Source organism: Schistocerca gregaria, chromosome X (genome assembly GCF_023897955.1).
Source record: "Schistocerca gregaria isolate iqSchGreg1 chromosome X, iqSchGreg1.2, whole genome shotgun sequence".
Taxonomy (NCBI): domain Eukaryota; kingdom Metazoa; phylum Arthropoda; class Insecta; order Orthoptera; family Acrididae; genus Schistocerca; species Schistocerca gregaria.
The window spans coordinates 648,622,182-648,647,451 of record NC_064931.1 but is presented as its reverse complement, the minus strand read 5'-3'; the positions used below and the strand labels follow the sequence as shown (position 1 = coordinate 648,647,451).

The 25,270-nt window shown below is 40.6% G+C and overlaps 1 protein-coding gene across 3 annotated transcripts in view; it reads left to right on the top strand.

The window, feature by feature from the left end:
* LOC126298417 (succinate--CoA ligase [GDP-forming] subunit beta, mitochondrial) overlaps window positions 1-25,270 on the top strand; it is an 81,445-nt gene that overhangs the window by 7,975 nt on the left and 48,200 nt on the right. For all 3 annotated transcript variants that reach the window (XM_049989741.1, XM_049989742.1, XM_049989743.1), the window contains exon 3: window positions 10,958-11,096. In XM_049989741.1, coding sequence (XP_049845698.1) covers window positions 10,958-11,096 — 139 coding nt within the window. The remainder of the gene's footprint in view (window positions 1-10,957; window positions 11,097-25,270) is intronic.

The following is a 25,270-nucleotide window of genomic DNA, read 5'->3' as shown; positions in this document are numbered from 1 at the left end:
CTTATAACACGTTTCTGTGCCAAGTGTATTTTTGTTACTAGTGTTTGGTTTCCCCAAAATATAATACCATATGTTATAAGATAATGGAAATATCCATAGTAAGCTACTTTCATTGTGTGTGTGTTTCCGCTCTCGGAGAGAATGCATAGGGCAAAAATCGATGAGCTGAGTCTTTTCTGAAGATTTATTATATGATGAGACCAGTTTACTCTGGAGTCTATTAAAATTCCTAAAAACTTTGTTGTTTCAACTCTTTCTACTGACTGTTCCACATTTCACAGTTAATTCATCCTCTGTTTTAGCAGTTGCAGTGAACTGAATATAATTAGTCTTATTAAAGTTGAGCAGGGGTGTATTGAATCTAAACCATTTCACTAAATTGGTAAGAATATTCTTAACAGATCCTTGAAAATCTTCACATGTATAACCATCAATCACAAAGTTGGTGTCATCTGCAAAAATGGTAAAAGAGCAACGTAATATTGTACATTGAGGTAGGTGATTTATAAACATGAGGAATAGTACAGAACCAAGAATGGATCTTTGGGGCACTCCACATTTAATGGTTATCCATTCAGATGAAACCACACCAGTATGGAGCTCATTGGTACTATCTACTACTACATTCTGCTTCCTATCTTTGAGGTGTGATTCTAACCACTTATTTGCTAATCCACTTATTCCTAATAGGTCTGCTTTCTGTAATGGGATTTGGTGGTTCACAGTGTCAAATGCTTTTGACAAATCACAAACTAATCCAATTGTTACCATTTTGTCATTGATTGATTCCAGAACTTTATTTGTGAAAGCATAAATTGCTTATTCAGTTGACCATCCCTTCCGGAATCCAAATCAACCTTTGCTGAGAATGTTATATTTATTTAGATGTTCCAAAATTCTCGTATACGTAAGCTTTTCCATTATCTTAGAAAAGGCCGTTAGAAGGGAAATTGGCCTGTAATTTGTGACTTTGGTTTTGTAACCTTTCTTGAAATGGGGTTTTACAACTGCATATTTGAGTCTGTCAGGCACAGTTCCTTGTTGTAAGGATGCATTAAAAATTTGGCTAAGTACATCACTAATGTAAGCACAGCACTGTTTTAGTAAATTATTAGAGATATTATCTACCCCAGTGGAATAAGAATTCTTGAGGGAGATGATTATTCTTTTAATTTCAGATGCTGTGACAGGTCTAATGTGAATTTTACCTGCATGTTTGGGTATAGTCTTTTGCAGATGACTCAAAACTTCATTAACAGAGCCCTTGCATCCTATTTGTTCTGAAACTGACAAGAAGTGGTTGTTGAAAATATTGGCTATGTTATCAGGATCACGTATTAGATTACCATCATGTTTAATTTTGAGTTCTTCAGAAGTTCTTATGGTTTTCCCTGTCTCCCTTCTAACAATGTTCCAGATAGTCTTAATTTTGTTATGAGAGTTATCAATTTCTTGATCATAATTCAATGCTTGCGATTTTTGTATTACCTTCTTTCGTATCTTACAGTACATTTTGTAATGGTTGGTTTTTGTAGTGTCCTTAGACATTCTAGTTGCAATGTAAAATTCCCACTTTGTTTTACATGATTGTTTAATTCCCTTTATGATCCAGGGTTTGTTCTGTGATGTACCAGTTTTGCTTCTAACAAACTTTTTTGGGAATACCTCTTCAAATAAGACTGAGAACCCATTTATGAATATATTAAATTTGGCATTAACCTCATCCACCGTGCATACTGGGCTCCAGACATCTGTTGCAGTTTGTGTTTAAGGACTTCAAGTGAATCACTAGTCATTGTTGTAATAGATTTCCAGGTGGGGTTAGTTTCATGCAGAGTGAGGAGCTGTCCATCATGGTCAGACAGGGGTGACAGTGAAGCAGTGGTGCCTACTTAAATCTATAAAAATATTGTCTATCAAAGACTGACTCTCAGGTGTGATTCTGGTGGGAAAGTCAACTGCTGTAATAAGATTATATGAATTCATCAGATGCTGGAGCTCTACTTTTAATTCTATTTGCACCAGAGAGGCCGTAAAGTTAGTTCCAAGTATCCTGTAAATTGTCATTGCTGTTATTGGGGAGCTATCTACTGTAACTTCAGTTGCACAGGCTTCAAATAGTTGTTCTAGGCAGTATTTCCTTACATCTATAGCTCCAAATATGACATTATTTTTAACAAAAATAGCTACACCACCTCTTTCCTTGTTGTTTTTAGAGCAGTAGCTTGCAATGTTGTTGTTAGTATTTAAATGTAATAAGTTAATGCCCTTTGTGATATGATGTTCTGTAAAGTATAATATTTGAGCATTGTTTATACAATTTGTCATTTATATTAACTGACAGCTGATCTACTTTGCTGCTAAGTCCCCTTATGTTTTGATAAAAGATGCACAGGTTAGCCTTGTTTGTAGAGGTGTCACTTATCTTGAGTGCTTTTTTTCTTTGTACCTGTAGTTAAAAAATCTTTAAGATGTTGTGGGCGTACTACTTTCTGTCTGCTTGCTGTTCCATGTGCAGTCTGTTTGGCTGTTGTGTTTTCTTCTGTTGCTTCTTTTTCTTCTGCAGGTGACATGCGTGAAAAAATCTTGGTGTATTTCATCCTTTCTGGATTGAACCATGTCGTAATTTGAGGCTGTATTATGATTTAATTGTTCGTTTCTGGCCCACTGGGTTTAAATCACTTCATAATTTTCAACTGATTGGGGGCTTTACTGTTTGCTGCTCGCCAAAAACAGTTTGTAATTTTCATTAAATTGCTACTAGTCTTGGTTTCTTCATTGTCAGGTGAGATATTAGTAAATATTTTATAAGCAAAAACATCTTTTCCTGGTGCGTTTAAATGAAGGGCGTGAGCTGTATAGAACCATCGCTCTAAAATGTTTGTGTCTATAACATGAACATTCTGGAAATGAGTACATATTTCTGTGAAACTCTTGTTAGCGACACTAATTTTGTGGTTCTCACGTGACCATCTCGGTAAGTCATGATGGTGTGGGACATTCACAAAGAGAACATTTGTATGAGTTAAGTTATTTAGACAATTTCTCAGTTCTGTGATAGCCTTGTATGATTCATTTCTATAACCTTCATTGGCTCCTCCGAGCAAAACAACAAAATCATCCTTCGTCAAACTACTTCATTAGATTTTGTTAGGTTTGTTAGTTCTTGTAATGGGGCCCCAGGCTCCATGAATCCAGATTCCCTGAAGTTGTATTTTTTCGTTAACACTGCAGAAATTCCCCGGGCGTGACTATCCCCTAATACACAGATCTTCTCGCGTTTTCCAATTTTTGCACTCAGAGGATCAATTAGCTACAGTCTGCTTACTTTTTGTGATTCATTTCCGAAGTTTTCGGCTCCGACTGGCGTGTTCAATGAATCTTCAGCAGTGTGCACAATAAAGTTTTTATGCACTTGTGATTGACTGTATTTAAGCACTAAAGTTTCACTGTTTTTACACACTGTAGTTTTAGTGTTATTTTGAGATTGGACTTCCTGGGAACAGTTTTCTTCCGTTTTCCACTTGTTTCCTTCTGATGAATCTTCTTTGTTCATCAGCGTCTCACATATTCGGGATTGAAATTTCTTCATGTGCCTTTTTAAAGCACTGATTATAAATTCTGAACTGGAAATTCATTCATTAAGCCTTGAAATTTCGTCCTTACAATTTACCCACATTCTCTTTTTACCATCGAAATTTACTTTTTTCCACAGAGAAGCACGATTTACTTTTACTCTCGCCACCATCTTGTATTTAAGGGGGCGAGGGGAGGGGGATGGAGGGGTTGGTTAGGTCAAGGTTAACTAGTTTGTGTGGTATTGGTAGATGTGGAAAACACCATGGAAAAACGTGAAAGGATGAGGGAGGAAATGAGATTGAAAGAAGTAATTATAATTATCAGCAGGAAGAATTTGGGGCATGAGGGCATGAGATGCTGCACCAACAATACCCGCTGTCGCATATCTGTGTGTTGTGTGAGTACAAGACCTTTGGTAAAGTGTGGCTCAGATGTCAGAGTGTGTGTTGTTTGGAAGGCAATGAGAAACTGTAGGAAAGAAGAGAAATAATGCATACTGGGTAGAGTAATACTTTAGAGAATAGTAATAAAGGAAAACATCACAGAGCTGTGGCATGGAAGGAAAGCCATTATATATACTGCCCAATAGAGATTACTTTTATTTATTGTGTTAATAGTCTGAGGCACATGCCCATTATCAGCAACATTAGTGTTCCAGAAGACAAAATATCTTTCAAATTACGTTTATCTCCATGTATAGTGTTTCATATTACCTACTTGATGTGGTTGCTACATGTGCAGTCACATTAAGGAATACGAAACACTGTACAATAGAAATAAATGTAATTCAAAAGGTATTTTGTCTTTTGTAATGCAGATGCTACTGATGATCAATGAATAAAATTAATATTCATTGGGCAGCTTACAGTGTAGGTGTGTGTTTTTTTGCAATCTGCAGAGTACCACTTGTTTGACTCTCTCCTCTAGAGTTTGCAAACTAAGGCAAACACAAAAGGAATTAAACATTTTTTGGCAAAATAAGACCCTCTCCCACAACCTGTCAGAAAAGAACACGCGCATGCGCATGCTTTTTCCAGGGAGCCTGGTAAATGTCTAGAATGATAATAGATTTCAAACTGGAACTTCAGACTGGTGTAATTGTGCTTGGTAGCAACAATTCAGTCTTCTGAGCTAATCTCGTTACTACTCATTCATTGCCTCTGTAATTCGTATTTTCCTTCATTGTCTTTGGCCCAACACATGACAAACACCACAACAAATTCCCACCTCTGTCTAAAACACAAAAGCAGAGTAACTGATGAGGTCCTTACCCTGCTGTGCTCGGCGGCTCTAAAGTTTCACAACAGTGATCGACTTACTTCCTTTGGCGTATTTATTTCTGAAAAAATTAAGAACCTTAGAAGCACGTGGCTCCAGTCTCTGGTAGAAATGCGCATCAATAAAGTAATTTTTTTATTTGCGAATTGACTTGGAAACCCAGCATCTAATCTGCGGTATTTCTTCATTAGCCATCAGCCAGTCCTTGTATGTTGGAGATCCCAATGCATTCAGCTTAGCCGATGAATTAAATTAATTGGAGCAACAGCAAAATGTTCACATGTTTCAGAATCTTTCTAATGCTTTAGTCTATGAGCTCTCCAAATGAAGAAAAATATGCATTAATAATATAAACTGAAGACTTTACAAACATGTCACTTTGATGATTGCTACTTTTTTCGTAATATAAAGTTTTGTTGTATTTAGAATTCATCATTATGATTACAAGTTTTGCGAGATAAAATACATTTACGTACATATTGTTTATCTGTTCATTTGTAAATTTTCAGAATCTAGCAACTGTTTTGTTCCTCTCAGGAATCCTTGTAAGTGATAGAACACTGCAGCTTCACAGGTGCACAGTGCAGTTACACCTGGTAAACAAACCCACTGGCAGCCACACAGGTACATTTAACCTCAACTGCAGCTTGAACTAAGAAGTAGTGTGTGCACTGCTCCATAGGCATGAATGCAGTCACTTGTGCACTCATGTTGAGAAAGGGGCATGCATGTAGGGCAAGCACAGGCACACGACAATTAGGTGCAATGCATACAGATGTAAATGTGACTTAACATATGCTATTGTTAGACACCTCTTTAAGAAAGGTAGTAGGAGAGATATTAATAGCTGTTGACTAGGTTCACCAATAAATCAATTCTCAGAGATGCTGTAACAGATAGTGTGTTGAAGAATGGTTGAGCATATCTGGAAATATAAGTTTCGGAGTTGGTCACCATTTGGATTCTAGAAGGACCTCTCAAATTAATTCGTATAATGTTGATTGTCAAACCGCAACATTATTTTGGAGTAGCTCAAAGTTTATGGCTTTTGAGGTATACTAAATAAGTGGCTCACTTCATATTTAACTGATAGGAAATAAAGGGTCATATTATGTAGCTCGTGCAGCTCTCATGATGAATTTTCTTCTGAAAGTGGACAAATAACTACTGACAGTCCACTTGGGTCAGTTCTGGGACCATTCCTGTTCTTGCTATGTACATCTACATATGCATGATTACTCTGCAATTCACACTTATATGTGTAACGAAGGGTCCATAGACCCACATTCAGACAATTTTTCTATAATTCAAACCTTGATAGCATGTGGGGAAAAAAAATCAAGACCTAAATCTTTCCATACAAGTGTCCTCATAACCACTTTGAGACCTCACATTTCTTCCCGGTCCGCTTTGACCTTCGCCCCCTGAGGACAGCATTCTATCTCAAGGGAGAGTCATGCAGCTCATCTGGGATGACATTCATAGTCAACCTACATCCTTGACTACTTAGCTTCAAACAGTTGAAGTCCAAATTTTCCTTCCTCACTTCACCTTTCCCCTTTGTTCTGTGTACATTCCTCTGTCATTCAGTGTCACCAGGGTTGGCTTCCTCCAGTGTAATCGACAACTCCCTCACCCCTTTCTGGAGCTCGGTGGCTAATGTGCACCATCCCCTTTGGGGCTTTCACAGAACCTGTCAGAGAGGTGCCCTGTTGGCTGTCCTTTCCAATCAATTTCATCTGCCTAAACACGGGAGCACCCATGTTGGTGCACACCCAAATATCAGCTTTCTAAGGCTGGCTAGAGACTTAACTCCTCCTTGGGAACCTTTGGTGACCAACATTTCCCCATTCGTAATGACCAGATAGAATATCTTACAAACATTATCCTTACCACTGTGGAATGTTCCATTCCTAGCATTTCCTCTTCACTGTGCCGTGTCCCGGTCCCTTGGTGGACTAAGGCATGCTGTGATGCAATTTGTGTGCAGAGATGTGCCCTCTGTGTTTTTAACCGTCGTCCTACAAAGGCATACTGCATTCATTGTAAACAGTTGCGTGCACTGTGTTGTTATATTCTTCGGGATAGCAATAAAGCTAGCTGGATTTACTTTACTAGTTCTTTTAACAGTTCCCCTCCCTTTTCTGTTGTGTAGGCCAACTTCTGACAGCTCTTTGGGACCAAGGTCCATTCCCCAATTTTCCGCCTGACAGTAGCAGATGATGTCATAGTGGATCCTATTGCTATCTTGAACACCTTGGGCTGCTTTGTGTGGAGATTTTGAGCTCCACCCACTATTACCCTGCCTTCTTCCATTGGAAACAAGTGGGAGTCTTTTGGGTGATGCCCTTCTCTTCTCAGAATAGTGAGTGCTACCTTTACTATGAGGGAACTAGATCATGCTCTCATTTCATCGTGATGCCTCACCCCAGGGCCGGATGATGTTCACATTCAGATGTTGCAGAACCTTTCTCTTGTGGACAAGCACTTTCTCCTTCATACGTACAATCGCATCTGGCCAGAGGGCAAGTTTCCCAGTGGCTGGCATGAAGCAACTGTCATACCCATACATAAGCCTGGTATGGGCAAACACCTTCCTTCTAGTTATTGCCCCATTTCTCTCACCAGCTTTGTTCGCAAGGTGATGGAACATATGATTTGTGCCCAGTTGGTATGGTGGCTTGAGTCTCAAAATTTACAAACCACTGCGCAGTGTGGATTTTGAGTATGCTGTTATACAGCTGACAATCTCATCACTTTGTCAACCCTCGTCATGACTGGTTCTCTGTGGAAATACCAGACTGTGGATATGTTTTTAGATTTGGAGAAAGCCTACAACACCTGCTGGAGAACTTGTATCCTCTGTGCTCTCTACACGTGGGGCTTCCGTGGCTGCATGCCCTGCTTCCTTCAGGAATTTTTAAAGATCGAGTTTTCAATGTATGTGTGGGTTCTGGCTTGTTGGACATGTTTATCTAGGAAAACGGCTTGTCTCAGTTTTTGTCCTGAGCATTGTCCTCTATGCTATTGCCATTAACCCTATTATGGCCTGTCTTGCGCTGGACGTCTCTAGCTCCCATTTCATTGATGATTTTGTGATCTATTGCAATTCTCTGTGGACTTGTTTCCTTGAGCACCGGCTTCAGCAGTGTCTTAGTTGTCTTTACTCGTGGAGCATTGACAGTGGTTTTTAGTGTTCCACTTACAAAACCATTTGTATGAATTTCTGGCAGCACAATTGGTTTCTTCGACTGTCTTTACATCTTGGGCCTGTTGCTCTTCCATTTGTTGGAATTATGAAATTCGTGGGGCTCACGCTAGGAAGGAAACTTTCTTGGTTCTTCCATGTGTCATTTTTTGTTTCTCCACTGATAGTTGCAACTATGTCTATAGTTATTTGGCAGGCCTCACTTTCAGAAATATTTGCCCCAAAAAACATTGGTGAAAATAATTGGAAAAATAGGGGCTGTACAGACAGCCCACAGTTACTGTGAATGCATATGGAAGTTAGTTGTCCTACACAATATTAGGCAGGTATACCAGTTTCTTTGGCTTTTAAGTGTAGATAGACCATGCTGTGAGTATTGTGACCATGACAGGCATGACACTTCCATCACAGCTACGTAAAACTTAGCACTTACGTTTTGCAGCCAACATATAGCATAGTGTCTTATGTTTGCCACCATAGAGTTACATACTGTATGTGTGGCATTTTTTTTTCACAGGGAAGTTATCAATGAACAGTCATGACACTAAATGAAATGTTTGATTAAACTTAGCTCATAAGTAAGACTTCGTAAACGTGTATACAGACTGGTTTAAACAGTATACACAATTAAGTACCTCTTAATTACTGGGTTGGCCATAATAATGAACTTTTTACCTAATTGTTCCATCTATTCTTGGGAGTCTATCATGATAATAAATAAAAAGCACCCTGTATTGCTTATGCTCTACAGCGTTAATTTATCGCATTAACTGGTTTTCGGCTTACAAGGTCATCATCAGACTTCAACTGACTATTGTCAACAAAGAAGCTACATTGTTTGTAAACAAAATTGGAAAAGATGTTTCCAAACATAAACTGAGAAATAAACACTTTGACAGTGTTGTGGCACTTCAGTTTAAGAGGTAAAAAGTTGGACAATAGGTAAATATAATGAGAGCAACAGGAAAAATATGAAAACATCCTGGCAGATTAAAACTGTGTGCCGGACCGAGGCTTAGACTCAGGACCTTTGCCTTTGTCGAGGAAGTGCTCTACCACTAAGCTACCCAAGCATGACTCATGATCCATCCTCATAGCTTTAATTCCACCAATACCTCGCCTTCTACCTTCCAAACTTCACAGAAGCTCTCCTGCGAAACTTGCAGAACTAGCGCTCCTGGAAGAAAGGATATTGCGGAGACGTGGCTTTGCAGGAGAGCTTCTGTGAAGTTTGGAAGGTAGGAGATGACGTACTGGTGGAATTAAAGTTGAGAAGACAAGGTACTAGTGGAATTACAGCTGAGAGGACAGGTCATGAGTCATGCTTGAGTAGCTCATTGATAGAGACTTGCCCACGAAAGACAAAGGTCCCGAGTTAGAGTCTCGGTCTGACACACAGTTTTAATCTGCCAGGAAGTTTCCATTTCAGCACACACTCTGTTGGAGAGTGAAAATTTCATTCAGGAAAAATATTAACGCTATACTCGAAAACCATGCATAAACAACACTTTACTTAAATAAACAAACCAAGTAAAATAAAATATTTGATTAGGCAACTCCAAGAGGTAATTAATATGAAAGGTGATATAGAAACCAATTAAAAGAATGAATTAGCAATTGTAACAACAGAAAATGTTGATTACATAGGCAATTTCAATGAATACAGTAAATGAAATGTGAAGGGACAGACAGTGTGGCAAGTAATGGAAAACTGAGAGGATTGTGCGAAGTTTAGAAGAGGGGAAATTTTAAGCTGTGTTTGGTCATTTACGATTAGATCAGGGCTGTGAGCTAGGTGTTGGTTGATTTCCAGGACCTCCAGCACATAGAGGTTTTGGCCTTTGTTTTGCCAAGTGAATGAAATATGACTGTGACTGTAGTTGTGGCCATGACTTAGTACATATTCAGCAAATTTGGAGTCAGGATTCCGCAACCTCCAGCAGCGTTCATCTTCAGCCAGCATAGGTGCTATATATCTCTGCCTGCTTTGAACTTATCTGTTGTTGCTGATGAAGGATAGTCAATTGTCGTGCTCCTATGGTTTATCAATGTACATCCTATCTTGCTGCTTCTCAGTGAACTGCAAAGAAGACCACATTTTATGTCATCTTCCCATGGCTAGTATCTAGAGTTACATTTATTTAGCAATCATTGCAGTCCTGAATTCATGTGAGCTTGAGTTTATGAAAACTGTAGTGTAGAATATTTACTCATTATCAAGATGTTTCTGTTAAGCTGGCAATAGTAGTGTAAATTATACTTGTCCTAAGCATTAATGATTGTTGCTCAGTTTCCTTGTGAGCCCAATGGGGAGGGGGAAACAGTCCTGTCTGATTATAAGAAAGTCAACAGAAATTACTCAGTTGACTATTAGCTGATGTGTTTTGATTCATAATATACTGAACGAGTTAATGGTGCTCAGTTAAGACATTCATAGATGATGTACTTCCACCGTAAATTCTTTTTCTGGATGTATCACTCTCATGTAGTCCATATTGATGGTACCTTGCTGGTTTGTCGCGTAGGACAAACAGATTGTAATCATTCAGTGACATGAAAATGATGTGGATAAAAGTAATAACTTACTACTCATCCAATTGCAGTTTAATCAGGACATGTGGCCATGCTGTTAAATTCTGTTACCCACTGTGGCAACACTTCCGATGCCGTATGCCGTGTTTTTGACTATTTGAAAAGAACATTTGTGCAATGTTTTCGCTATCTTGTATTTTTGTGTACTGGGACTCCAGAATTTTCACATAACATAAATTGAACATCTTCAATACCTTTTTGTGAAAAAGATAAATTTATAAAATATTATCTATAAGAAATGCATATTCATTTGCAGATGTTCCACACTGTAATTTTTCGTATGAAATGTTTTGTTTCCAGATTTCTACTACCCAGCAAAGATGTTTGAATCTTATGGAATACCAGAGCAAAGTACTGTTGCAAAACAGTGGAGTTACTGTGCAGAATTTTTTGATGGCTGAGAATCCGACAGATGCAGTGGGTATTTCTAAGAAATTGAGTAAGTGGGTTAACATTCTGTTGTTTCATCCATTATGATTTTCTTGTGGTTATTGCTGTTGATGTGAAACAGTTTTCATTTATGATTAATGCAGGCTAAAAGCTTGCTTTCTTCCTGTAGTATAAAGTAAGAGACGATTCACACCCACAGTCCCTAACAAATCTCAAGTGGTCAAACTGATCACTGACTTCCTCGAGTTGCCCCAATGGTGTCTTCTTGTATGGGCTTGTGTAACAACTATGGTCATTATAGTAACAAATATTAATAACTTCTAAGCAGTGTCTGTAAACTACAATTTTCATTGTGACACATTGTGAATGAGATGTGATATTTATGATAGTGCAAATACACTGAAGTGCCAGTGAAACTGGTGTAGGCATGCATATTCAAATACAGAGATATGTAAACAGGCAGAATATGGCATTGCAGCTGGCATGCTGCTAAAATGGCAGTTTATCGAGATTTAAGTAAGTTTGAACGTGGTGTCACAGTCGGTGCATGAGCAACGAGACATGGCATCTCTGGGGTAGTGATGAAGTGGCAATTTTCCCATATGACCATTTCACAAGTGTACTGTGAATATCAGGAATCTGGTAAATCATCGAATCTCCAACATCGCTGCAGCCAGAAAAAGATCCTGCAAGAACAGGGCCAATGATGACTGAAGAGAATTGTTCAGCATGACAGAAGTGCAACCCTTCCGCAAATTGCTGCAGATTTCAATGCTGGGCCATCAACAAGTGTCAGCATGTGAACCATTCAATGAAACATCATCAATATGGGCTTTTATAGCTAAAGGCCCACTCGTCTGCCCTTGATGACTGCAAGACACAAAGCTTTATGCCTTGCCTGGGCCTTACCAAAAGTGGACTGTTGATGACTGGAAACATGTTGCCTGGTCAGACGAGTCTTGTTTCAAATTGTATTGAGCAAATGGACATGTACGGGTATAGAGACAACCTCATGAGTCCATTGACGCTGCATGTCAGCGGGGGACTGTTCAAGCTTGGTGGAGGCTCTGTAATGGTATGGGGCATGTGCAGTTAGTGATATAGTACCCCTGATACATCTGGATATGACTCCGGCAGGTGACACGTATGTAAGCATCCTGTCTGATCACCTGCATTCATTCATGTCCATTGTGCTTTCTGACGGATTTGCAATTCCAGCAGGACAATGTGACACCCCACATGTTCAGAATTTCTACAGAGTGGCTCCAGGAACACTCTTCTGAGTTTAAACACTTCCACTGGTCACCAAACTCCCCAGACTGAAAATATTGAGTGTATCTTGGGTGCTTTGCAATGTGCTCTTCAGAAGAGATCTCCAGCCCCTTGTACTCTTATGGATTTATGGAAAGCTCTCAGGATTCAAGGTGTCCATTTCCTCCAGCACTATGTCAGACGTTAGTCGAGTACATGCCATGTCATGCTCGTGGGGGCCCTACATGATATTAGGCAGGTATACCAGTTTCTTTGGCTCTTCAGTGTATATATGAAATTTTACACGAAGAAAATTGATGGGCTTAATGTTTCCAGACAAGGGAGGAGTCTCAATTCACGAAGACTAGCAGTGCAGAAAAAGTTTCTTTTTATATCAAATTACGTTATCTTGTATGATTGTTTTCTTTTGATAACTCCTCATTTTTCTTGTTTCCTTTGCACGACTCCTCTGTTATCTTAATCTTTTTCTTCTTCTTCTTACCATCTTTTTAACTTATTCATACTGTGATTTTCATATATAACTGAAAATCTTATTGTGGAAATCTGTGTTTTACAAAGTTTCAAGGATTTCCGATTTAGGTTGCAATTTTCAATCATTATTATTTATTCTTTGTTGCTTATTGTTGCTGTAACACCTGTGTAAGTCTGATTATTTCTGATCATAAATGTTATTTTATCTGTTATATGTGCATTATTTTATGTTATTGCATAGGTTTCCTAGGCAGTTATTGTTTGTCTTTATGAGCTGTAGTCTATTGATTTTGCTGCTCAGTGGCAAAGTGTCAGAGTACGCATTCAAAAATCTTGGACTCGATCCCCGGTTGCTCGCAGGATTTTTGTTTATCGCTTATCACTAATCTTGATCATGTTGAGCACCACAGCCGACACTGTTCAGGATTAATAAAAACCACCTCAGTTATATTATTACACATTTATTGTATTTCAATTGGTCTTTTCTTTGAACATATCAGCAACCTGGAGATATTCAAAGGACGAAACCTCTTGTAACACAGTGAGTGTGTAATAATACAGCTGAAGTGATTAATGCAAATCACTAACTTATCATGCATGTGCTCTATTGTCTGGAGTGCATATTAAACTGCAGCTCCCCCTACAACTGGTTGTGTCAGTTAGCTCATAGGCCAGAGGAGGACAGCATACCTCCCTCAATAGGACAATGTCTATTAAAGTATTATGGTGCTCAAAACAACCTCTGTGTTGTATGACAGCTTTATCTTTACTTCTAGTCTACAGAGAAATGCATTGTTGTCTTACACAACCTGTCAGATTATCAGATTATTTTAAATAAGCACAAACTGTGTGGAGCAGAGTGATCAGAGTTTGATTTTGAAATGTTTTCATTTATAGTGTGCATTTCTTACTGTGTCAGGCACTTGGATGGTTAAAATTTCAGTGCTTAATATCGCTTGCTCGCCATTGTCGTTACATTAACATAGTTACTGATCATTCTGGTAGTATTCCTGTGAGGTACACATCACATTAGGCTTTCAGCATATTGAAATAGTCTGTGCTTTCATGAATTCACAGTTCAACTGACTGCTGTCAGCTCATGTCTGGCTATTATAATCTCATCCTTTGGTGGGAAAGCCTTACTTCATGGTTTTTAGTGATCTGTCAGAGAATGCTACAGCATTTAATTTTACAAAAGTGAGATTATAAAGGTGACCAGCCTGGCTTTTTAGAATCATTTACATCATATACATTCAGTGTTTTGTTTCCATGTGTGTCACAGAAACATAAGGCACTGTGGTTTTATATTTTAATGATACCATACTGTCGTATCCAACAATAATGTGGTGGTTTTGATTAGAGCCACCATTTATAATTTATTTAGAAGTTTGAATATTTCCTTTAAAACTCAAAATATGAGAAATCTGAGATCATCACTGTGTTTGGAAAATTCCAGGCTTAAATATTATCAGAACATAATTTCGAAATATTTCAAGTCTTCATAATATTGGTACATTGAGATCATATCTTAATTAATTAGTGACTTTGAAATTATAGAAATTTAAGCTAGAATAATCATTTTTTTTGAATTGTGGACAATTGGTGTACAGAGTAGGCTGTTTGTTCTTAGGTTTCAAGTTTGACACATGTATTTCTGTATGCTGATGACATTATGATATCTTCAAATCCTGCTACCCCTGAATTAATTAAATTAATGTGAAAAAAATTATACCACAATGTTCCTGGTTGGATAAAGTACATATTTTTTACGTTAAGAAGTTGAAATCTTTTGCCAAATGAGAAAACTAATAAATACGTGTACTCTTATGTTGCAGTCATGATTGCATACTTGTGATAATGAGGAGTGCGTGTAGCATGTTAATTGCTTATTTATTATGTAGCATATGGCTAGTAACACATCACACAAAAAACTTGTTTTCTTTAACAACACGTGTACACTTATTTAACACACAGAAAAAAAATTTAGAAAAATCATAATTGTAAGTTAACTAAATTTACGGTATTTACAAAGCACAGACCATCACAGACATATATTACACTGATGGCTTTGTTTTCATCAGGAGCTCATCCTGGGACCCCCCCCCCCCCCTCCCAGCAGGCCTGGGGCTTAGAATAGGCCTGAGGTATTCCTGCCTGTCGTAAGAGGCGACTAAAAGGACTTTCTCACATTTAGGCCTTTATCTGATGGTTCACTGTAGGGTTTGACCTCCATTTTTCAAAATTTTCCCAAAGAGTTAGACAACTGGGGAAGGGCACTTTACATGGTGCAACATGTCCATTGTGCATTGAGATGTTTAGCCCACTTTCTCGACGTGGCATTGCAGTCCCACTCATCCTCCATCTCTTGACCGAGGACACCTTCCTTGGTGTGTTTTCGTCCACCCACTGTGCAGTTTCGTTTTCTGTGCCGATGGTGACCATGGAATTCTTTGCACCTCATATACAGCATGGTGGTCAGTCTGTTGTGGTGGGGCCGCCATGTACCCTGTTGATTGTAGCCCCTGACCGCACAGGGATCGCTCTGCTTATGCCTGCACCATTAACTCCCCATGTATGCCAAGGAGTAGATGCTCGTCACCCTGGGGCATCGGGACTCCTGGCAATGGCCATCCTGCCAGGTAACCTTTGCTGCTGCTGGGTGGTGCCCCTGAGGAGGTCTCCAGGTCGGAATGGGTGGCATCAGGGCGGATGACGCGCAATGAAGCATACCACATCATCACTTTCTGGTGATCAAACGCCAGCAGTTTCTAAGTATTCCAAGTCTCAGTACAATGCAAGGATGTATGATCCTAAGTTGTTCCCCTCCCTGGCCACACCATGGGAGTAATGCCAGGCTAAGGATGGCAGCGAACCTTATGAGGATTCTTTTGTCTTGATGAAGGCTCAGTTTTTTGTAGAGCAATTAGAGGACAAGTTTGGGGAGGTGGAGGGCTTGTTCAAAACATGGACAGGGTCAGTCTTGATAAAAACGGCATCCTCTGCCCAGTCATGGGCATTATTCACTTGTGACAAGCTGGGGGATGTTTCCGTTACCATCATGCCTCATAAGAGCATGGTCCAGGGTATTATATTCCACAGGGATCTTCTTTTGCAGTCCAACCATGAGCTGCGTGCCAACTTAGAGTGACAAGTTCATTTCGTCCGGCATGTCCATCGGGGTTGAGGGATAATCAGGTTGCCACCATTGCCTTCATCTTGGCCTTCGAGGATGACACATTACCCGAGAAGGTCAAGGTCTACCATTGTGATGTCAAGCCATATATTCCTCCCTCCAATGCGCTGCTTTAAGTGCTGGAAGTTCGACCATGAGTCTTCCTGCTGTACTTCCAGCATCACATGTTGAGATTGTGTCGTCCACCCCATCCCAATACTCCATGTGCCCCACCTCCCATCTGAGTCAACTGTGGAGAGTATCATTCCCCTTGCTCACCAGACTGCAGGATTTTACAGAAAGAAAATAAAATCATGGAATACAAGAGTCTGGACTGACTGGCCTACACTGAAGCCAAGAGGAAATTTGAGCGCCTACATCCTGTGGCTATGACCTGCTCTTATGCCGCTGCTAAGAGAACAGTTCCGCGAGCTCCAGTCGGCTCTCAGAGCCAGAAGACTACACCTGCCCCCTTGATGGTGGTGGGCACTTCTCTCCCTGTTGCTCCCGTATCACCTACCTCTGGGACACTGTCCCCCCTCCCGTCGCCCCCCCCCCCCCCCCCCCCCCCCCCGCAACCAACCATCGGGGTCACCAGTCCCCACTTCTAAGCTGGAGAAGTGTAAGTCTTCTTTGGCTCCTCTTGCTAGGAAGGGGTCCCTTGGGTCACTCTCTTCCCAGGTTTCTGCTAGTGGGAAAGATGAAGCCCGCCAGTGGTTGAAGTGCCCACAAGCAACTGGTCTTAGGGCTTCACGATCATCCTCAGTCCCAGAGACTGAATCAGTGAAGCCCTCACAGCCAGAGAAATCCAAGGATCAGTGAGAGAAATCCAGAAAGAACGTCCCCAAGCCCAAGGGAATTGCAGTGGCACCCACACAACCGCTGCCTACAAGCTCTGCGTGTGAGGATGAAGTGAAGATTCTGGCATCCAATGAGGATCTAGATCTTGCCAGACCCTCAGACACAATGGATATAGCCTGTTGAGGAAATAAGTTGGTAGGAGCAGGTGACCCTGAGGCATAGGCTGCCTCATTGAGTGTTTCATGCCTTCGCAGTCTCATGATCACGTCATCCTCAAGTGGAACTGCATCGGTTTTTTCCACCACCTGGATGAGTTACGGCCTGTTAAGCTTCACACCTGCTTTCTGCATTGTCCTTCAGGAAACCAGGTTACCGGCAATGTGGACCCCTGCTCTTCATGGCTACAGGGGATATTACAAGAACCTTAGTGAATATAATAGAGTTTCAGGTGGATTTTGCGATGTCCTGAACTTGATATGTAGTGAACCTGTGCCCCTTCAAACTCCTCTTGAAGCTGTGGCTGTCAGGATACGGACGATGCAGGAAATAACTGTCTGCAACGTGTATCTCATTCCAGATGGTGCGGTACCCCTGAATGTATTGGCTGCACCGATTGATCAACTCCCTAAACCTTTCCTACTTTTGCAAGATTTTGATGCCCATAACCCCTTGTGGGGTAGCTCCATGCTTACTGGCTGTGGCAGAGATATCGAAAATTTAATGTCCCATCTTGACCTCTGCCTCTAAAATGCTGGGGCTGCTACACATTTTGGTGTGGCTCATGGTAGTTACTCGGCCATTGTTTTATCAATTTGCAGGCCAGGACTTCTCCCATCTATTCACTGGAGAGCACAGGATGACCTGTGTGGTAGTGACCACTTCCCCACTCCCCTGGCGTCATGCCCACAGACGCCTACCCAGATGGGCTTTAAACAAGGCAGGCTGGGTAGCCTTTATCTCTGCTGTCACCGTTGAGTCTCCCCCACGTGGTGCCATTGATGTTGTGATTGAGCAAGTCACTGCAACAATAATTTGTGCGGCAGAAAATGCGATCCCTCATTCTCTAAGTTGCCCGCGGCGAAAGACAGTCCCTTGATGGTCACCAGAAGTCGCTGAGAGTGTCTGTGAGCTCTACAGCAACATAAGTGGCACCCTTCCTTAAAGCACCTCATAGCCTTTGAGCGGCTCCTACCCGTGTTTGCCAGCTCAAAAAACAACGGAAACGGGAGTGTTGAGAGAGGTATGTGTCTACCATTGGGTGCCATATGTCACCTTCCCAAGTCTGAATGAAGATCGGACATCTTTTTGGGTACCAGACACCAACAGGTGTTCCTGGCATTAACATCAGTGGCATGTTATCTACCGATGCAAACATGATTTGGCTAAATTTTGATAAATAATCAGCATTGGCGGCCGAAGGCTTCCGGGATAAGAAGTCAGCCTCATTCTGCCAACGCCCTTGTCAAAGAGGGCGGAGGAGTGGATAGAGGTTCAGGGCACTCTTTGTCCTAGGGGTGGGAAATTGCCCCTAAAGGCGGAAGAATCAGCAATGATCAACGACATGAAGGTGCAGGAGGCAATGGAAACCATTGCATTAAAGACACGTAACGTGTATCCACAGGACATGTGGCCTGTAGTTGAAGAAGTGTCATGATGATCCCTCCATTGGCAAAAGATTCCGGAATAGTCCCCCATTCGGATCTCCGGGAGGGGACTGCCAAGGGGGAGAAAAAGATTGAATAATCAACGAAAGGATAATGTTCTACGAGTCGGGGCGTGGAATGTCAGAAGCTTGAACGTGGTAGGGAAACTAGAAAATCTGAAAAGAGAAATGCAAAGGCTCAATCTAGATATAGTAGGGGTCAGTGAAGTGAAGTGGAAGGAAGACAAGGATTTCTGGTCAGATGACTATCGGGTAATATCAACAGCAGCAGAAAATGGTATAACAGGTGTAGGATTCGTTATGAATAGGAAGGTAGGGCAGAGGGTCTGTTACTGTGAACAGTTCAGTGACCGGGTTGTTCTAATCAGAATCGACAGCAGACCCTCACCGACAACGATAGTTCAGGTATACATGCCGACGTCGCAAGCTGAAGATGAGCAGATAGAGAAAGTGTATGAGGATATTGAAAGGGTAATTCAGTATGTAAAGGGGGACGAAAATCTAATAGTCATGGGCGACTGGAATGCAGTTGTAGGGGAAGGAGTAAAAGAAAAGGTTACAGGAGAAGATGGGCTTGGGACAAGGAATGAAAGAGGCGAAAGATTAATTGAGTTCTGTAACAAGTCTCAGCCAGTAATAGCGAATACCCTGTTCAAGAATCACAAGAGGAGGAGGTATACTTGGAAAAGGCTGGGAGATACGGGAAGATTTCAATTAGATTACATCATGGTCAGACAGATACTGGATTGTAGGGCGTACCCAGGAGCAGATATAGACTCAGATCACAATATAGTAGTGATGAAGAGTAGGCTGAAGTTCAAGACATTAGTCAGGAAGAATCAATACGCTAAGAAGTGGGACACGGAAGTTCTAAGGAATGACGAGATACGTTTGAAGTTCTCTAGCACTATAGATACAGCAATAAGGAATAGCGCAGTAGGCAACACAGTTGAAGAGGAATGGACGTCTCTAAAAAGGGCCATCACAGAAGTTGGGAAGGAAAACATAGGTATAAAGAAGGTAGCTGCGAAGAAACCATGGGTAACAGAAGAAATACTTCAGTTGATTGATCAAAGGAGGAAGTACAAACATGTTCCGGGAAAATCAGGAATACAGAAATACAAGTCGCTGAGGAATGAAATAAATAGGAAGTGCAGGGAAGCTAAGACGAAATGGCTGCAGGAAAAATGTGAAGACATCGAAAAAGATATGATTGTCGGAAGGACAGACTCAGCATACAGGAAAGTCAAAACAACCTTTGGTGACATTAAAAGCAACGGTGGTAACATTAAGAGTGCAATGGGAATTCCACTGTTAAATGCAGAGGAGAGAGCAGGTAAGTGGAAAGAATACATTGAAAGCCTCTATGAGGGTGAAGATTGTCTGATGTGATAGAAGAAGAAACAGGAGTCGATTTAGAAGAGATTGGGGATCCAGTATTAGAATCGGAATTTAAAAGAGCTTTGGAGGACTTACGGTCAAATAAGGCAGAAGGGATAGATAACATTCCATCAGAATTTCTAAAATCATTAGTGGAAGTGGCAACAAAACGACTGTTCACGTTGGTGTGTAGAATATATGAGTCTGGCGACATACCATCTGACGTTTGGAAAAGCATCATCCACACAATTCCGAAGACGGCAAGAGCTGACAAGTGCGAGAATTATCGCACAATCAGCTTAACAGCTCATGCATCGAAGCTGCTTACAAGAATAATATACAGAAGAATGGAAAAGAAAATTGAGAATGCGCTAGGTGACGACCAGTTTGGCTTTAGGAAAAGTAAAGGCACGAGAGAGGCAATTCTGACGTTACGGCTGATAATGGAAGCAAGGCTAAAGAAAAATCAAGACACGTTCATAGGATTTGTCGACCTGGAAAAAGCGTTCGACAATATAAAATGGTGCAAGCTGTTCAAGATTCTGAAAAAAGTAGGGGTAAGCTATAGGGAGAGACGGGTCATATACAATATGTACAACAACCAAGAGGGAATAATAATAGTGGACGATCAAGAACGAAGTGCTCATATTAAGAAGGGAGTAACACAAGGCTGTAGCCTTTCGCCCCTTACTCTTCAATCTGTACATCGAGGAAGCAATGATGGAAATAAAAGAAAGGTTCAGGAGTGGAATTAAAATACAAGGTGAAAAGATATCAATGATACGATTCGCTGATGACATTGCTATCCTGAGTGAAAGTGAAGAAGAATTAAATGATCTGCTGAACGGAATGAACAGTCTAATGAGTACACAGTATGGTTTGAGAGTAAATCGGAGAAAGACGAAGGTAATGAGAAGTAGTAGAAATGAGAACAGCGAGAAACTTAACATCAGGATTGATGGTCACGAAGTCAATGAAGTTAAGGAATTCTGATACCTAGGCACTAAAATAGCCAATGACGGACGGAGCAAGGAGGACATCAAAAGCAGACTCGCTATGGCAAAAAAGGCATTTCTGGCCAAAAGAAGTCTACTAATATCAAATACCGGCCTTAATTTGAGGAAGAAATTTCTGAGGATGTACGTCTGGAGTACAGCATTGTATGGTAGTGAAACATGGACTGTGGGAAAACCGGAACAGAAGAGAATTGAAGCATTTGAGATGTGGTGCTATAGACGAATGTTGAAAATTAGGTGGACTGATAAGGTAAGGAATGAGGAGGTTCTACACAGAATCGGAGAGGAAAGGAATATGTGGAAAACACTGATAAGGAGAAGGGGCAGGATGATAGGACATCTGCTAAGACATGAGGGAATGCCTTCCATGGTACTAGAGGGAGCTGTAGAGGGCAAAAACTGTAGAGGAAGACAGAGATTGGAATACGTCAAGCAAATAATTGAGGACGTAGGTTGCAAGTGCTACTCTGAGATGAAGAGGTTACCACAGGAAAGGAATTCGTGGCGGGCCTCATCAAACCAGTCAATAGACTGCTGACAAAAAAAAAAAAAAAATGCTCAAGCCTCTGCATCGAAGACTGCCCCCCAGCCTTTCACACCATCAAACGGCAGATGGAAAGGAAAGTCCTCTCGTTCAATACACACCACAGTGAACCCTATATCACCCCATTTGCAGATAGGGAGCTCCTCAGCACCCTTGCACCTTGCCCCAACACAGCTCCTGGACTGGATCGGATCCACAGTCAGATGATTAGACATCTCTCGTCTGACTACAAACAATATCTCCTTGTCATATTCAACCGGATCTGGTGTGATGGTGTCTTTCCATCACAATGGCGGGAGGTCATCATCATTGTGGTGCTAAAACCCGGTAAAAATTGCTTCATGTGGGTAGGTATAGGCCCATCAGCCTCACTAACATTCTCTGTAAGCTGGTGGAATGTATGGTGTGTCAGCGGTTAGGTTGAATCCTGGAGTCACGTGGCCTACTGGCTCCACATGTGGGCGGCTTCCCCCAGGGTCGCTCTACCACTGATAATCTTGTGTGTGACCTGCGTTCTGTCTTACGCTGCAAGGTTTTTCAACTTTGGGAGGCAGAGTGGCATAACAGCGTGCACAACAGACTGCGTATCATTAAGCAGACTGTGACTGTGTCTAAGTCTTCCCTGCAGGCTTCTCACAGGGAATCAGTTGTCCTTTGTCGGCTCCACATTGGCCATACGTGGCTTACACAAGGTTACCTCCTCCGTTTCGAGGACCCACCTCAGTGTTGCTGTGGCTCCCAAATGAGAGTCGTCCACCCCTTGCTGGACTGCCCACTTTTAGCTGCTCTGCGGTGCACTTTACTTTACCAGCACCCTACCTACGGTGTTGGGCGAAAATGCCTCAACAGCAGCTTTAGTTTTACATTTTATTCGTGAAGTTGGGTTTCATCATTTGATCTGAGTTCTAGTGCATATCCTTTGTCCCTCTGTCTCCTCCACCCTAGGGCTTTTGGGTGGAGGTTTTAATGTGTTGCAGAGTGGCTGGCTTCTCCATTTTTATTCCTATGGTCATCCAGCCAGGGTATTCTGCTTTCTTGTTTTTAATTTCTTCTCCATGTTTCTTGCATCTCTCTGTGGTTTTCTTGTCCTGTTTTGCCCATTGTAATAGTTGTTGTACTTCCGTCGTTCTTCCTTTCTCCTGTTATTGAGCCGCATGTCTTCCTTGTTTTCTTCTTTCTCTTGGGTAATTGTTCTACCGGGAACAAGGGACTGATGACCTTGCAATTTGGTCCATACCCCCCCCCCCCCCCCCCCTTTAAACCAATAAACCAACCCTCCTGTGACATAGCGAGTTGGAACTATTCCATGTGTGATTACGTCCACCCCTGATGAGTAATAATTTTTCTTCCCAGTAATTACAATAATTATTGTACTGTTGTGTGTTTTGTATGTATATGACATGTACCTAAATACTTGAAAACTTAACTTGTACTTTTCCGAGTCCAACAGTATAGATAATTGACAGTAAAGTTTCATACTATCATAATTTCTATTGCCAATTTTGTCATTAGGCTTATTAAATTTTGAACTGTGATACTGTACCTTTCTTGTTCTATATTTCTTTTTTAATCAAATGGCCCCCTCACTAATTAAATTAGCCACTAATTAAGATTTTGAATAATTTACTGTTATTGAAAATAATTTGCAATACAACACCTGTACTCATAAGTTATTCCCAATGTAGATGCATAAAGTGTGATCTCACAAGCTTTTCTAAATTCCTAGGTTACCACATTGTAAACCAAAATTTTGTCAATATTTATGGTACATCCTAATCAGCAAAATTTTATCTCAGAGCTGTCTCTTAAACGACTATAATTTCCAAAATAACAGTCTGTTCATACTCCAGCCTTTAAATAGTTGGATGTCTCTCTCAAAATGAGTCAGTCTGCACCTTGTCCTGGTCGAGATAACAAGCATGTAACACCTTTGTTCCCGATATTTGCTCATGTTGTTGGTATGAACGATTTTTTCATGGAAATACCTGTACTTACAGCCACAGAAATGAAGTAATGTTGATGCCCAGAAACTTTAAAGTGATTTTTGAATGTATATTTTGACTGAACTGTGTTGTGATGGGTAGGTGATTTAAGCTATCATTGTCACATGAGTGAGTTATTATTGAGTGTCATGACTTTAATTACCGAGTGAACTATGTGAGATATTGTAGTGTACTTTACTCTGACAGATTAGTAAACACCGGTATGGTATTCAAACTGTGATGTCTTGCGTAAATATGGACAGTGTTTCCTGCCACACTTGATTACTTAGTTTAGGGACTGGTTAGAACTACCACTGATTATTGGACAGTGCTTCATTAATGAGCATTTTTTATAGTTTCGGGAATCGTAAGAGTAATACTACCACTGGAATTTGTTGTTTTTAAGTGCTGACGTGATAGTAAGCACTAACAATTTCATGAAGGAGGAGAATTGGTCATTGTCGAAACAATATAACTTCGAATCTTGAAAGAATTGCAACCGAAATTGGACTGTTGTGTACATTTTTCTTGATCAAACACCATCAAACACTGAGTAAGATTTTCAGCTTCAAAAACACAAACTGAGGTGCTGCCAAGGAGGTGACAGACTACAGAAAAATCAGATTGTTACTTTACACTCTGAATTGCCAGGAAATTATTGGTTTGGGCACACACTTATGATATGCTGAACAGTTTATCATTCTGTGCCACAAACAGAGTTGGGCGATGTTAATCCCCATTTATACATTGAGTCACCACAGCTTCTACTATTTGTCCTTATTCTATTGAACACAGACCAGATCAAGTGGTGCTGTTCAAAATAAGGTGCCTGCATGAAATGCAGGGTATCTTAAGCTGTTCTGGGGTAGCATTGTTCTGACATATCTGTCCATTGGTCTCTTATTGTTACTCCGTTGTTCACCAAAAATTTTGCACATTGTGGAAGTGTTTCTGAAATAACCTAGTTAATATTGTTAAGTCTGTTGTTGAAGACTTTTCACATACTTAATGTTATGATAAAATGCTGTAGCTATTTTAAATTTACCAAAAACACAAAAACTTGCACTTATATCCTTGCCAGTCCCATAACAATAGTTACTAGATTCCTACTCGCCAGTGAACTGTGTGGACGTGTTTCTGAAATAACCTAGTTAATATAGTAGTCAGTACAGAGGAAATGTGATAAATATGCATTTCAACTTTTTCTTCTAAATAATTCCAAAACTGTATGGTCTTTCCACGGATGCACAGTTTTGTAGATCACATGTTCTGTATCCCCTTCAGTTCTGACTTGCTTGCTAATAACATGGTTGCTAGCCTGCAGCACCATCTTTGTTAAGAAGCAAAATCATTTGTTTTACTGGGTAAAAACCACACATCAACTGAGAGGTTTTTATCATTAAATAAACCTACTTTTTGGATTCTGCAGGAGTGCGGCATTGCAGTTCAGCTTGTTAACAAGTTAACCAAGCAACTTTAATCACAATTGAACCTACGATAATGGACAACTTCTGCAGAAAGTAGCATAGCGATTTCTAGTGAACATTGAATGTATTGTCCTGTATTGCTCATAATAGCAAACATCCTCTGTAGTGTGACTTTGGCATCATTTTTTTCACAAATGAAGTCAGCATTTTTCCACTTTTGGATCTCTTCTTCATTCCACAACTAGTTTCGCTGTTAAGCTGTTATTGTGTGGTTATCTGTATAAAATATCACACTGCATTACCATCATGAAATAAGCACACACAGTGTGAACTTAACTGAAAGGTAGTTACGTAGAACAAGGTGCCATATCTATGAAAGTGGCAGCATATTCATATGATATAGATGTGTTCATTTTCTGTTACATATTGTACTGTTCTTGATTGTTTGATAAATAGTTGATCCGCTTAAGACAAGAGAAATGCACAACGATATAA